Source organism: Aythya marila (assembly GCF_965140915.1).
Source record: "Aythya marila genome assembly, chromosome: 28".
Classification (NCBI taxonomy): Eukaryota; Metazoa; Chordata; class Aves; order Anseriformes; family Anatidae; genus Aythya; species Aythya marila.
The window spans coordinates 2,756,649-2,772,005 of NC_139069.1; the positions used below are offsets into that span (position 1 = coordinate 2,756,649).

General features: G+C 48.2%; 2 protein-coding genes across 2 annotated transcripts; one reads left to right on the forward strand and one right to left on the reverse strand.

Annotated features, from left to right (window-relative positions):
- Nucleotides 1–270: 270 nt before the first annotated feature.
- On the forward strand, nt 271–1,200 carry LOC309888292 (olfactory receptor 14C36-like; the record flags this gene model as incomplete). The annotated part of the gene is made up of 1 exon (XM_082780531.1): nt 271–1,200. One exon carries the CDS (start codon nt 271–273, stop codon nt 1,198–1,200), a length of 930 nt encoding a protein of 309 aa, XP_082636657.1.
- A 3,986-nt stretch (nt 1,201–5,186) lies between these two features.
- On the reverse strand, nt 5,187–6,122 carry LOC309888293 (olfactory receptor 14C36-like; the record flags this gene model as incomplete). Its single annotated transcript, XM_082780532.1, has 1 exon — nt 5,187–6,122. One exon carries the CDS (start codon nt 6,120–6,122, stop codon nt 5,187–5,189), a length of 936 nt encoding a protein of 311 aa, XP_082636658.1.
- Nucleotides 6,123–15,357: the final 9,235 nt, after the last annotated feature.

Genomic DNA, 15,357 nt, shown 5'->3' on the forward strand with positions numbered 1-15,357 from the left:
CCAACATTTCCCCATGTTCCTCTTCACCTCTTGCTGTAGGACAGGGCTGGCTCCTGCAGTGCCCGTAGAAGAGGCCCCTGTTCCAACAGACTCCGTCAGGCAGAATGAATCAGGATGCATGAAAGGGATCTGCCAAATGTCTGCCAGAAAGTGCACAATATAGGTGATGATTTTAAATGAGAAATTGAATTAATTTCCCTCTGATACATTTCTTGTACTTTATTACTCTCATCCTCTTCTTTGTTCAGGACCACATCTCAAAAAAAGCAGATGTCCAACAGAAGCACCATCACTGAATTCCTCCTGCTGGCATTCGCAGACACGCGCGAGCTGCAGCTCCTGCACTTCGTGTTCTTCCTGGGCATCTACCTGGCTGCCCTCCTGGGCAACGGCCTCATCCTCAGCGCCGTAGCCTGCCACCACCACCTCCACACCCCCATGTACTTCTTCCTCCTCAACCTCGCCCTCCTGGACCTGGGCTGCATCTCCACCACTCTGCCCAAAGCCATGGCCAATGCCCTCTGGGACACCAGGGCCATCTCCTATCAAGGCTGTGCTGCACAGGTCTTTCTCTTTGTCTTCTTGATGTCAGCAGAGTTTTCCCTTCTCACCGTCATGGCCTACGACCGCTACGTTGCCATCTGCAAGCCCCTGCACTACGGGAGCCTCCTGGGCAGCAGAGCTTGTGCCCAGATGGCAGCAGCTGCCTGGGGCAGTGGCTTTCTCAATGCTGTCCTGCACATGGCCAACACATTTTCCCTGCCCCTCTGTCGAGGCAATGCTGTGGACCAGTTCTTCTGTGAAATCCCCCAGATCCTCAAGCTCTCCTGCTCAGATGTCTACCTCAGAGAAGTTGGTGTTCTTCTAGTTAGTGGTTGCTTTGGTGTTGGTTGTTTTGTTTTCATTTTGGTGTCCTATGTTCAGATCCTCAGGGCAGTGCTGAGGATGCCCTCTGAGCAGGGCAAGCACAAAGCCTTTTCCACGTGCCTCCCTCACCTGGCCGTGGTCTCCCTCTTTCTCAGCACTGTCTTGTTTGCCTACCTGAAGCCCCCTTCTATTTCCTCCATATCCTTGGACATGGTGATGGCAGTTCTGTACTCAGTGGTGCCTCCAGCAGTGAACCCCCTTATCTACAGCATGAGGAACCAGGAGCTGAAAGCGACACTGAAGAAACTGATTCTAGTTTTAGTATTTGCTTAGTAATGAACTGTCTCTCTTTTCTAGTTTAACTCAAGTTAATCTCCGGCAATTTGTGCCCTCTAGGTATAGCATTTGTCCTTGTTTGAGCTTGGATAGAGTTAATTTTCTTCCTAGTAGCTGGTAGAATGCTATGTTTTGGCTTAGGATGAGAAGAATGCTGATAATATGCCGAAGTTTTAATTGTTGCAGAGCAGTGCTTACACCAAGCCAAGGACATTTCAGTTTCTCACTCTGTCCTGCCAACGGGCAGGATGGGGGTGCAGCAAGAGCTGGGAGGGGACAGACCCAGGACAGCTCACCCAAAGTGGCCAAAGGTGTATTCCCTACCATCTGATGTCATGCTAAACAATAGATAGAGGTGGCTAGCTGGGGCGGGGGGGGGGAGGGTATGGCGGGGGGTTGGAGGAGGGGAGTGATCAGGGTTAGGCTGGGCATCGGTCAGTGGGTGGTGAGCAATTGCATTGTGCATCACTTGTTTCGTACAGGTTAGTAGTAGTAGTGCTATTATCATCATTATTGTTATTATTATTGTTATTATTATTTTCCTGTCATAATAAACTGTCTTTATCTCAACTCACAGGCTTCACTTTCCCATTTCTCTCCCCCATCCCAGAGAGGGAGAGGGGAGGGTGAGCAAATGGCTGTGTGGTGTTTAGCTGACGGCTGGGTTAAACTACAGCAGTCCTTTTGGCGCCCAACACGGGGCTCGAAGGGTTCATATAACGACAGATCTGACCAGAGTGTGTTAAAATAAAATTGGTATAAGTATTAGACCTCCTTAACAGTTGCTAGTCACATTGCTGATTGCTTTAATCTCAAGTCTGCTGTGCCTGTTTTCCAAATTGAGTTTTATAGCACGTTACTTTCTTTATGTGCTCTCTGTCATGCTGTTTATTCTTTCCAGGCCCTGTTTTAAGATCGTTATGGTACTGTGTGGTGTAACAGTGGCTTATAAGACGATGAAATTTCTGGTCATGACCCTAACCTGGTATTTGTACTCAGCACTGTCATCGACTCTATACTTTGGAAACCATATCTCGGAAACTGTTATCAATTGCACCTCTTGCCTTTTTTCATTAGGGAGCCAATCTGTGGAGGGGAAAGGGGAAGATATTTTTTCCTACTCGTTCACTCTCCCTTTCTCCTTCACCACCCTCTTATCCTCCGAAGCCTAGTACAAATAAATCTTATATAAATCTTAAATAAATATTCAATAAATCTTATAATGCTAAACTGACTCAGAATTTATAACAATTTGGTGACCCCGATGTGATCCTCTTGTTTCCCGAGGCTGTGAACAGCTAAAGGAGGCACTCCCACCCTTGTTTCGTTGTGGCCCTTTGCCGGGAGCAGTACAGAGCCCAGCAGGATTATGAACATAAAAGGCAAGTAAAGAACAAAGAGCTCTCCCTTCCTCTGGTTTAAACCTGTAATTCTGCATGCGAAGATCCAAACAAAGATTTATCATTTCATGAGTATGCCCTTTGGTTGGGTGGATTCGGTTGTGTGACTGTAACGGTGTGATTGAGACGGAACTCAGTTCCGAAACGAGTGCGGAGGTCTTCTGACTGCGATTCCAATATCCCGTGAGGGACTCAGCTGGTGAAGGACCAAAGTGATCATTCTAAGTATTTGTGGGTAGGGTAACACTCAAAAGACACCTTTAGATACAGGCACAACCATGAGTTTTGGAACTTTATTTGTATAAAAAGAAGTTCCAGGAATGGGTCAGGGACAAAGCAGATCCTTGGACTCGGGAGGATTCCAGGAGGGGTTTAAAAAGGGGGGAAAATTACCAGATACTCCACCGGATAGTCCCTTAGGGCTAATGTTAAGTTATTGGGATAGTATTAGAAGCACTAAACATAAGGATAAGGCGAGAATGATTCAATTTTGTATGGTTCAATAGCCAATAACAGAATCCCAGAAACCTGTAAAACAGTATCCCATTCCATTAGAAGGAAGGGATTAAAACCAGTCATAGATCAGCTATTACATGGAGGGACTTTAGAACCATGTATGTTCCCCCATAAGAGGCCTGTATTACCCATAAAAAAAAAAAAAAATAAAAGGCTGATGGGACATGCCAATTGGTTCAAGATCTAAGAGCTGTAAATCGAAGAACAGTGACTAAATTCCCAGCAGTGGCAAATCCTTATACACTATTTAATCATTTGACCCCATGTCGTGGTTTAACCCAGCCAGCAGCTAAACACCACACAGCCATTCGCTCACTCTCCCCTCTCCCTCTCTGGAATGGGGAAGACAAACGGGAAAGTGAAGCCTGTGAATTGAGATAAGGACAGTTTATTAAGACAGGAAAATAATAATAACAATTACAATAATAACAATAATGGTGATAATAGTACTACTACTAATAATATGTACAAACAAGTGATGCACAATGCAATTGCTCACCACCCGCTGACCAAAGACCAGCCTAACCCCGAGCAGTCCAGCCCTCCTCCCCATGGCTACCCACCCCTACATATTGTTTAGTATGACGTCAGAAGGTATGGAATACCCCTTTGGCTAGTTTGGGTCAGCTGTCCTGGGTCTGTCCCCTCCCAGCTCCTGCTGCACCCCCAGCCTGCCCGTTGGCAAGACAGAGTGAGAAGCTGAAACATCCTTGGCTTGGTGTAAGCACTGCTCTGCAACAATTAAACATCAGCGTCTTATCAGCACTCTTCTCATCCTAAGCCAAAACATAGCACCCTACCAGCTACTAGAAAGAAAATTACCTCTGTCCTAACTGAAACCAGGATATCTATCCACCCTTTATTCAATACCATTTATTTCATGCTCAGGTTCCATTCCTTACAAGACCACATCCTGCTGCTGACCATGGCCATGGCTCCAGGGAAGCAGCAGCACCAACCCAAAGGCAGCAGAGAGGCAGAGCCCAGCGGGCAGTGAGGGGCAGCCCCAAAGGGCCACCAGGGCTGCTCCTGCATGTGTCAGCTGGGCTCTTGGCCATGAGCCCCTCCTGCATGCTGGAGCTGCTCCACCAGCTCCAGAGAAGATGGGAAGAGACGGATACTGAGATCAGTGAATTTCTGATGGCTTCTTTATTGTCTTTATTTACACTGGAAAACTAGTCCTATGGGTAGATTAGATGATTTGGTCAGAGTAAATAAATTAATTAACAGGCAGGATGCTAAGAATAACATTACTGAAATAATGATAAAAGTGAACTGACGTGAATCACAGTAATTTCACATAATTATGACTATATATTATAAACTCATTATTGATGTTTAAGAAGCATGTATAGGAGCAGTCTCCTCACTCCATACTTTAAGTTCTTGTTTCTCATGCTGTAGATGAGAGGGTTCAGTGCTGGAGGTACCACTGAGTACAGAAATGCCAGCACCAGGTCCAGCGATGGGGAGGAGTTGGAGAGGGGCTTCAGGTAGGAAACCATGACAGGCCTGAGGGAGGCAGACACCATGGTCAGGTGAGGGAGGCACATGGAAAAGGCTTTGTGCCAGAGCTCTGATATAGAGACAACAGGACTGTCACCTAGATCCACAAGGTCTAATCCAAATACACTGCTCCTACCTGTGCCAGCTGGGCTCTTGGCCCTGAGCCCCTCCTCGATGCTGGGACTGCTCCCCCAGCTCCAGAGGAGAAGGGAAGAGAAGGATACTGAGACCAATGAATTTCTCATGATATCTTTATTGTCTTTAACTACCAAGTAAGCCTGCTTCTGTATATGCATTAGACCATGTGGTCAAACCTAACACAAGAAATAACATTCAGAATGGTAAGAATGAGATTATTAAAAACAAAATGAAATATTGTTCAAATTTTTACAGAGAAAAATAATTTAAAAAATGTTGTGTCATTTTTCCAAATACCCTTTTATTTATTTTAGTATTATTATGAATGATAATGTCATGATAACACTAGTAACAATAAAAATGATATGATATAGTATGAATCAAAATATTTGCACAGTATTAAGAATACATCTTCTGAACACATCATGGATGCTTAAGAAGCATGTATGGAAACAGTTTCCTCACTGCATTCTTGAGCTCCTGGTTCCTCATGCTGTAGATGAGGGGGTTCAGGGCTGGAGGCATCACCGAGTACAGAAATGCCACCACCAGGTCCAGGGATGGCGAGGAAATGGAGGGGGGCTTCAAGTAGGAAAATATGCCAGTGCTGACAAACAGGGAGACCACAGCCAGGTGAGGGAGGCACGTGGAAAAGGCCTTGTGCTTTCCCTGCTCAGAGGGCATCCTCAGCACTGCCCTGAAGATCTGCACATAGGACAGCACAATGAAAACAAAACAACCAAATGCTAAAAATGCGCTAAAGACCAGAAGACCAGCTTCCCTGAGGTAGGCATCTGAGCAGGAGAGCTTCAGGATCTGGGGGATTTCACAGAAAAACTGGTCCACAGCATTGCCGTGGCAGAGGGGCAGGGAAAATGTGTTGGCCGTGTGCAGGACAGCATTGAGAAAGACACTGCCCCAGGCAGCTGCTGCCATCTGGGCACAAGCTCTGCTGCCCACGAGGCTCCCGTAGTGCAGGGGCTTGCAGATGGCAACGTAGCGGTCATAGGCCATGACGGTGAGAAGGGAATACTCTGCTCCAAACAAGAAAGCAACGAAAAAGACCTGTGCAGTACATCCTTGATAGGAGATGGCCCTGGTGTCCCAGAGGGCATTGGCCATGGCTTTGGGCAGAGCGGTGGAGATGCAGCCCACGTCGAGGAGGGCGAGGTTGAGGAGGAAGAAGTACATGGGGGTGTGGAGGCGGTGGTGGCAGGCTACGGCGCTGAGGATGAGGCCATTGCCCAGGAGGGCAGCCAGGTAGATGCCCAGGAAGAGCGCGAAGTGCAGGAGCTGCAGCTCGCGCGTGTCTGCGAATGCCAGCAGGAGGAACTCACTCACAGAGCTGATGTTGGGCATTTTCTGACATTGAACACAGCTGCCTGTTTGAGAGAAAACGGTAGAAAAAGTTAAAAAAGATTTCTTTGAGGAAGAACTATTGCAAGCCTTAGAGTACCCCCCAGTCCAAGGCTCAGTATGTGAAGACATTTTCTGCAGCTCTCTTCCTTGAGCTGTGGCTGGTGCTAGCTGAGAGTGACACTGGAAGAATGGGTAGTTGTGGGCTCCCTAGCGTTTCTTCCTCCTGTGCAGCAGGAGGGAAGCAGGAACATGAGGGAACCTCAAGTGCCTTCTACTTGTCAGTTGTTGCAAACAACTCAGATGAGTGCAGAGCTGAGCTGTAGGTATTTTGTTTGCTTTATTCTATCCCAGTAGGCCTGGCAAAGCTTAGGATAGGAATTGGGTTGCTGAATGTCCTCAAATTTCCTGTGCATTCCTCTTGATACCCTGTGGGAGTGTCCCTTGGTGAAGATCAAGCAGAGCAGCTCTGCCCAGCAGTCCTGTTCTTAGCTGCCCTGTGTCACCCCTATATGAGTTGCAGGACCATCCCGTTAGACTGTTTCCCTGAAAAAACAGAGAAGACACTGGAGAAGGCTGCTGAGGGAGGAGGGCCACAGAAAGCCAGATGGAGCTTGTGAGCTTGTCTTCTTTTCTATGGCTGCAGGAACTATGAGGCAGCTGACAGAGAGCCTGACATGGCCTGCTCGAGCAGGGTGTTCTGGGCAGACCAGGGAGACCTGGCTTATGGCTATACAAGAGGTTTCTGCCAGACTTCCTCACCTCACACTGCAACCCAGCAGGACTCTCAAAGCCTACTGCATTGCCCACTGCCCTCCCAGAAACAAGACACAGCAGGAGGAGACCCTTCCAGGACCTGCAGCTGCACGGCCCTGCAGCCAGACCCTTACCTTGTCAAGGGCTGTGCAGGTTTCTCCTGCAGGCAGCTCTCAGCATCCTCCCACACCCAGCTGCCTCCAAGCCCCCTCTCCTTCTCTCCTGTCTGTGTGCCAGCTGCGGTCAGAGCCCCCCAGTCCTGCTGCGCTGTGCAAAGGAGCTGCTCCTGGGCACAGCTGTCTCTCTGCACCAGGGTCCTCTTGCCACAAGCTCTCTCTGTCCCATGAACCTGGCCCAGCTTAGCAGCACAGCACCAGCCCAAGGCACTGCAATCACCCCTCTGGGGGCTTTCCTGATGAGCCCACAAACCTCAGGCACTCAGAGACAATTGAAGACAGCTCTCCAGAAGTCCAAGTCAGAGGCAAGTTTCCTGCAGTGTCCCCCTGAGGGCCAGCACTCACACAGCCTCCCTTGGAGCTCGTTAGAGCAGAACCCTGGAGGCAGTGAGGACAAGGAGACAAAGGCAATGTGAAGGTGACACTGAGGTATAGACAAACTGGATGTGTGTCACCAAGCACAAGGGCCAGGCCTTGACCCCTGTCCTCTGGGAAGGAAGATCCTTTCCCTTCACATCTTCCACAGGACGCTTCCTGGTCAGTAGGAGATGGGGATGTGCATGGCCAAGTGAGGAGAATGGTACGAGCCCTGCCTGGTTCATGGGTGGTGGCAAGGAGGCAATGAGGCCCTGGTGCTTTAATGAGAAGCTGTGTCCTCATAGGCCTGAGGAACAGAGACAACAGCCATAGCTGCCCCTTTGGCTACAGCTTAGGAGGAGATATGTTAAAATCATTGTGCTGGGGCCTCATTGATTCATTTCAACGTTGTACAGAACCTCAGAAGTTTCATACCACTGCTCTTCTCATGGCATCACACTGCCCACCCCATCCCACAGACCCCAGGAAGAGCCCTGACACAGATGTCGGAGTGCAGGATCTCCCCTCCCACTTCCAGGGATGAGGCCTCTTCTCCTTCATTAGAAGAATACAAGACTTTTTTCAGCACAGTGCCTTTGCCTGTCTTTAACCATGGCCTCCAATTATCTGCCCTAACAAGTCCCTGGGGAGGCTTCATTAGTAACAGCCCTCCGTGGGGCCCATTAATACTCCAAGTCACTTCAGCTTTTCCTCCCGACTTCACTTTCTCTAGCAGTTGCATTATTCTCCTCTCAGTACCTGAGCGTCATAGCATCAGACCAAAAAACACCATGGTACTCATTAAAATGCAGAAACTCCTGACATCTCTTCCATAGTTTTCTTCATGACTTCAAGACTTGTACAGCTAATGGCAGAGCTTGCATGAAGTAGTTAAGGAAGAAGATTTCAAAAAAGCAGCTAATACAAATATTTTTTTGTTTTAAAGGCTGAATTTTACTGCATTTCAGTTTTGAGCATCATTCTCCTATTGCTACTGATCCAGGGGGACTTCTTTGGAGACTTTCATTGGGAAGAAAAACAGTCTGGAGGTCTGACACCTCCACTGCCAGCAGTAGTCTTTGTTCCTGTAACTGTAGCACAGTTCAGCACATGAAAAGCTTTCTAAGATAATCAGGGAAAATATAAAAAATAATAAAATAAAATAAAATAAAATAAAATAAAATAAAATAAAATAAAATAAAATAAAATAAAATAAATTAATAAAATAAAATAAAATAAAATAAAATAAAATAAAATAAAATAAAATAAAATAAAATAAAATAAAATAAAATAAAATAAAATAAAATAAAATAAATTTGAAATGACCGTTTGATCCTGAGAAATTCTAAATGAATCTTAGTAGACAACTGGACATCCATGGTCTCTCTTTGGTCTTCTGTGGAAAACTCAGGGTAAAAAGTAAAAAAAAAAATCTTCCTGTGGCTGTAGCTGTACCCATGAGCTTGGCTTCTTTTGGGAAATTGTCCCCCTCCAGCCACACAAACCTAAACTGAGTAAAGTGAAAAGAGCTGCCCAGTCAATAGAGCAGGGAAAAATCCTACTTCCTGTGCTGTAGATGCAGAAGGCAAAAAGAATTGCATTGTGCCTGACACTACTCTGGGACGTGTAACCCAGGTCAGGCAACTTTACCTTAGTGCTGACAAGTCCATCACTAAACTACGCTCCCGAGCTCTACATTTACACCTTGGCTCTCCAGTCGATGACCCAGCTCATGGATGGCAATCAGGGAGTCTCGGTTAGCATGACGCTGCCTCAGGTGCACCACCATGGTAGCCATTGGCACCTGCTGTTCTTCAACCCTCAGCAAACCCCCAACAGAAGGATTCTGTGGAAGGCCAAGCAAGGTAGACAACAGTTTCATGCCCTTTGTCTCCAAGGCAGCTATGTCAAAGCCCCACCTTGAAACTCAGAATTCCTTCTCCTAAAGCAGTCAATGCCAAGGATGCACATAGCCTCTGGGCCAGTCCCAGTGGGGTGCTTTGGCCATTCCTTCCCAGTTAGACTCACTTCAGCCTCCAATACAGTTAACTTTTGGGATCCCCCTGTCACTCCAGATATACAGGTGGACCTCTTTCTAGCTTGATGGCATTAGGGTACACTGTGCACTGGTGTCTAGTAGAGCCTGATACATTTTGTGGGTCTGATGTGCCAGGCCATAATAATAATTATATCTGTGTCTATAATAATAATAATAATAATAATAATAATAATAATAATAATAATAATAATAATAATAATAATAATAATAATGTTGATGATGAAATATATAATAACAATTTATTGCTATTGTTGTTGTTATCATTATTTCCTTTGTGTCCTATTAATCTGCTTTTATATCAACTCATAAACTCTTACTTTTTTTTTTTTTTTCTCCCTCTTCTCTCCTGCAGTCCATTGGATGAATATCTGTACAGTTCTGAGCTGCCTGCTGGGTCAAACCACAGCAAGGCTTTTTGGTGCCTAGCATGGAGCACAAAGGTTGAGATGACAGATCTGACAACAGCGTTTTAAAAGTAAATTGTTAAAAGCATTAGATCAGTTTACCAGTTGCTGATCACAGTATTGATATTTTTGATCTGGGGTCTGTGGTGCTTGTTTTCAGAATTGTGTTGTACAGCACATTACTAATTGTCATCCATGGTGTGCTCTTTATCAGTTCTGGGGGCTGGTTTAAGGTTACTGTTTTGCTGTATTGGATAACGCTGACTTATGACAGGATAAAATAATTGCTGCCTCCATACCTCAGGAACCATCTCTTCATCTCTTAGAAATTATTTAGAGTTACACTCTTTTAAACTCTTTGCCTTTTCTCCTTGGGGAGTAAACCTATGCAGGGTGGGTGGAAGTGGGATGGACAGTGGGGGATGCTTTTCACCACTTCTTCCCTCTCTCTTTCTCCTGCACATCCCCCTTCTCCTCCAGGACAGGCATATGGCCTGTCCAAAGCCACTCCAAACCCTGCAACAGGCCCTGCAGGCACTCCAGCTCCTGAGGTGGGCCCAAAGTTAAATTGACACTCGTGACAGGCCCTATAGCTACTCCCAAACCTGCGATAGGCACTGCAGCCACTCCAACTCATCCAAAAGGCCCTGCAGCCAGAACAACTCCAGTGATGGGCCCTGCAGCCACTCCAGCACCTGCAATGGGCCCCATGGCTGGGCCAGAGAACCAGCCTGTGCCAGTATCGGTTGCCTCTTTATGCAAGAGAAAACAATGGGTGTAAAAGTCAGTTTTTCTTTAGAAAGGAAAGAAACTCAGGCACCCAGACAAGAAAGGAGGAGGAAGTAGAAGAGGCAGGTTTCTCCTAAGTTGGTCCATCATGGAGGCAGGATGACCAAGAAGAAGAGGTCATATAAGCATCAGAAACCATGTGATCCCTATCCCAGTGTAAGCTACGAGACATGGGAAAATATTTTAGCCATCATCTCGGTGAGCACATTGTCAGCTGGCTGCTCCAGTGCTGAGAGAAGGGGGCTAACAGTCTGGATTTAGAGGGCAGGGAAGCCAAGCAGCTGGGATCCTCCTGTACGTGAGGGGTGATTGAGAAAGCCATTGGAAAAGGGCACAAGGAACTTAATCCTCTCAGGCCTGAAAGAAAGGTATCCCTTGAAGGAAGATCTTCTATGTCAACCAGGCAAGTGGACTACCATGCAGAGGGGTATCCTGTACCTGAGGGAATTACCCATGCTGAAGGTGATTTGTAGAAACCTAGAAAACTAACAGCTGTCCAAAGATCCCGATGAAGTCAACTGCACATGACCCATGTGACAGAAGTTTGTAGAGAGCGCACCATAATCATATGCCAATTCGTTGGCAGTAATGACCAGGAAAGACCAAGAGGAACCCATGGTGGATGAATTGGCTAGCCAGCTATGGCATTACAAAGAAAGTCTCTCTTCTTCCCTACGAACCTGTGTCTCGTCTATGGAGAAACTGTCTGAGTAGGTCCAAGAACTACAAGAGAATACATCTTCCTCCCCACCTGTACGAACCAATACCTCAGCTCTCAGGTGCAAGTGTCCCTCTACTCAAGAAAGGTGATATAGTGGGTACATATCACGTGCAGCTCTGTGGTTTTAACTGTGTGATCACGGAGAAGCCATGAGTAAATGGGATGGAAAATCTACCTCCATCCTAGAGGCATGGATACATGAAGCGCAAGGAAAAACATTCACAAAAATTGGTTCTTCTGAGAAAATTGCTGCTCCTGTTTCTAGTGGGCAGTCCTCCAAACAGAGTAATGAATACTATGAGCAGGACTAGAGGGGTTCTACCTCCAACCGGGGGGAGGAAGGAGGCAACTGAGTGTATTGGACTTTGAGGATTACTTGCTTGGCACATCAGACCCACAGCAGGTGTTAGGTTTTAAAGGACACCAATGCACAGTGTAGTGTAATGCCATCGAGCTAAAAGGGCCAGAACCCAATTGTATTTCTGGAATGATGGGAGAATCCCAGTAGTTAACTGTATTGGAGGCTGATGTGAGTCTAATGGGAAAGAGTGGCAAAAGCAACCCCTTGAGACTGGCCCAGAAGCTCTGTGCATCCTTAGTATAGAGTCCTTCAGGAAAGGGTACTCCAAAGATCCAAAGGCTTACCTTTAAACAGTTGTCTACCTTGCCCACTCTCTCACAGGACCCTTCTGCTGTGGACGTGCTGATGGCCAATGAGCAGCAGGTGCCAATAACTACCACAACAGCGCATATGAGGCAGTATTACACTAACAGAGACTCCCTGATTCCCCTGCATGACCTGGTTCATTGACTGGAGAGCCAAGGAGTGATCAGCAAGGCTCTCTCACCCTTTAATAGTCCCATATGGACAGTGCAAAATTCTAATGGGGAGTGGAAGATCATGGTGGACTTCTGTGGACTGAATGAAGTCCCACCACCACCGCTGATTTTGACATAAAACAAAGCAAGGTCAAAGGACCTACACAGGAGATCCTGAGGCAGGCTGGCCAGGTTCAGGGGGACCCCTGCTTGGGGATGGGCTGTGTATTGGTCAGTGTGTGGTGAGCAATTGCACTGTCATCGCATGATTTAATAAACTACATTATCATCATTATCAGCAGCAGCAGCAGCAACATCTCTTCCTTTCCTTTCCAATCAAACCATCCTTATCTCAACACATGAGCATTTCAGGGGTGAGGATGAGCTATGTGGTGCTGAGCTGTCTGCCAGGATAAAGCACAACATGCTTGACAACCACAGTCCAACAGCACAAATCACACTTTCAAAAATCAGTCTCTGAAATCTACAGAAAGAAGCCTTCCTCTGAGACCAGGCCTGGCGCTGCAGGGGCAGTGTCTGTGTGCAGGGGTGCAGAGGAAAAGTCCCATCCCAGCAGCACGGCCAGGGAACACCAGCGCTTGGGGCATGCAGAGCTGCTCTCTTGCCACTGCCACCCTGTCCTGCTGAGCCCTGCTGGTGGCGTCAGGCCCGGCTGCTCCTGCAGCTTGGTGCCAGTGCTGCTGTGGGGCCGAGCTGGGACTGCAGGCAGGGACAGGCAGTGGGCACGGCAGTGGCACAGCTGGCCTCCACTGCAGCACTTCCCTCCTAAGGGGGGATCTCCTCCGAGGTGGACTGATCAGAGCTCAAGTGCTCAATCTGGCGTGAGCAAGCAGAGGAGGGATCTGCAGCCCCAGGGCACACAGCAGCCCCAGCAAAGGAGCATGGTGAGTGATTCCTTGCAGCCCTGGGGCAATGGCAGTGACCCCATGAGCTGGGTCTGCCTCCCAGCCTGCCCAGCACAGCCCTGCAGAGTGCCCCCATGCTCTGGGCACCACAGCCCCCTCGCTCTGCAGAGCAGCACCACCAGCTGGGGCTGGGGCTGCAAGGATGTTTCCCGTGAGTGTCTTGTAAGCTGGCTTCAGGCACACGACTTCTGGATGTGAGCGTGATCTTCACTGTGCACAAGGAGCTGAGAGACTGCCAACAGGCATGGGGCTGGAACATTGCCTACAAGATCCCTCCTGCCCTAGCACCTCACAGGACTGGCACAGAACTGGCTCCTGAGTGTCAGAGAGGCTGGGAGCCCAGCAGGTGTGCCATGAGGTTGGAGGATCACAACCAGATCACTTCTACCTGGGCAGGTCCTGGCCCAAAAAGGGGGTGTTTTGTAGGTGTGGCATTATAAGCTCAGTGGTGTATCAGAAGCACTAAGTCCAGCAGGAAGCTAATGGCTGTTAAATGGCCTGTGAGGTGACTGCTTTCTGAAGTAGCTGACAGGTCACCCTTGACTCCTGGCTGGGATCTGTGCCTTTAGGCTCACATCTGCCAGTGTCCATGGTAGGGCAGCAGAAGGCACTTGCTGTGCATGTAGTTTCTGAGATCGGCTCTTTCTAAGTACCTGGTAGGCCCCATAGAGGAAGAGGTCTTGGATAGGGGTTGTCATGTCAGAGGTGTCAGCTTTTGCCTGAAGTCATCCTTTAGGACTGCTTTCAGTTTTCGAGACAGAGGGGGCCACTGCCTCCAAGACGTTTGGGGCAAACTGAACCATGCATGAGGGTTTGGAAGAAGATAGCCTGGGTACACAGAAGCCATTCTGTATCCAAAAGTTGGAGGCAGGAAACAAAATTTTGGGGTGGTACAAGAACTGCTGGGCATATTGTGCAGGGTTCAAGTACAGCCTTTGTGTTCTTCACCATCCTGACTTAGGTGCCATGTCAGTCTCTGGAAAGGAGTAGCCAACAGATATGAGACAGATACTCTGAGATCATGAAAGCCATCAGCTTGTGGGCCACAAGGAGGAGATGGGTGGGGATGATCAGAGGAGCTCAGCTCTGCCTCAGGATCTCCTGCCCCAGCAGCAGGAATGTGACTGTGGCAGGGACTGTGAGGTCACTTGTGTCTGGAGGTGGCAGGTCACCCTTGCCTTCTCCCTGGGAGCTGCACTTTTGGGCTGACATCTGGCAGTGGCCCTGCTAGGCCAGCAGAAGGCACCTGCTTGGCATGCTGACTGGGGGATCCCCTCTGCCTACACCCCCAGAGGACCCAGGCAGAAAGAAGGCCCCTATATGGGTTGTCCTGTCCCTTCTGCTTGAGTCCATGAGTGGGCAGCAGCAGGCACAAGGCTTGGCTGTGTGTAGCCAAGAAGCTGTAAGGCCAGCAGCAGGGCCATGGCTTGGAAGCTGCTGCTGAGGTGACTTGTGTCTGCTTGGCTGAGAGGCCGCAAGGAGCCTGCTGAGTTGGGATGCCTAATTCAGGAGTGGTTTCCACCCTGATGGAGCTTTCTTTGGTAGTAGGAAAGAGCAGGAGAAAAAAAAAAAATGACACAGACTGCAGCATGGAAGTTACGCACTGGCCACGAGGAGGAAAAAATGTCCCTCAAAGGGTTGTGCTGTGGTGCCAGAGGTCAACCAAAGAGTGTCTGTGATCAGACCATGGCTTTGTGTTTCAAGGAACAGCTGGTGAGGGTTGATGAGACATTGGTGAAATGACTGAAATGCCGGGATGAGAGCAAGGGGGTGAACAGAGATGGGTGTCTGCAGATTTCAAGGAAAGAAAGAGAAATGTTGGATAGCATAGCAAAGCCTGCAGAGGAGAAGGCAGAGGGTGCTGGCAAGAATGCAGGGCCCCAAAAGCCCTGACATTGTTGTCCCCTTGGCTAGAGCTTATGAGGAGAGATGTTCATTACGGTGGGGCCTCATCGATTCCTTGCAACCCTGTGCAGAGGCTGGCAGGTGTCATACCAGTGTTCTTCTCATGACATCACACTGCCCACCACATCCCACAGATCCCCAGGAAGAGCCCTGAGCCAGATGTAGGGGTGCAGGATCTCCCCTCCCACTTCCAGGGGTCAGGCCTTGGCCCCTGTGCTTCAAGAAAAGCAACCAAGAGTTTTCTCAGCACAGTGCTTTGCCTGTCTGTAATGATGACCTCCAGTTATCTACCCTAACATGTCCCTGGGGAGGCTTTGCAATTTTCA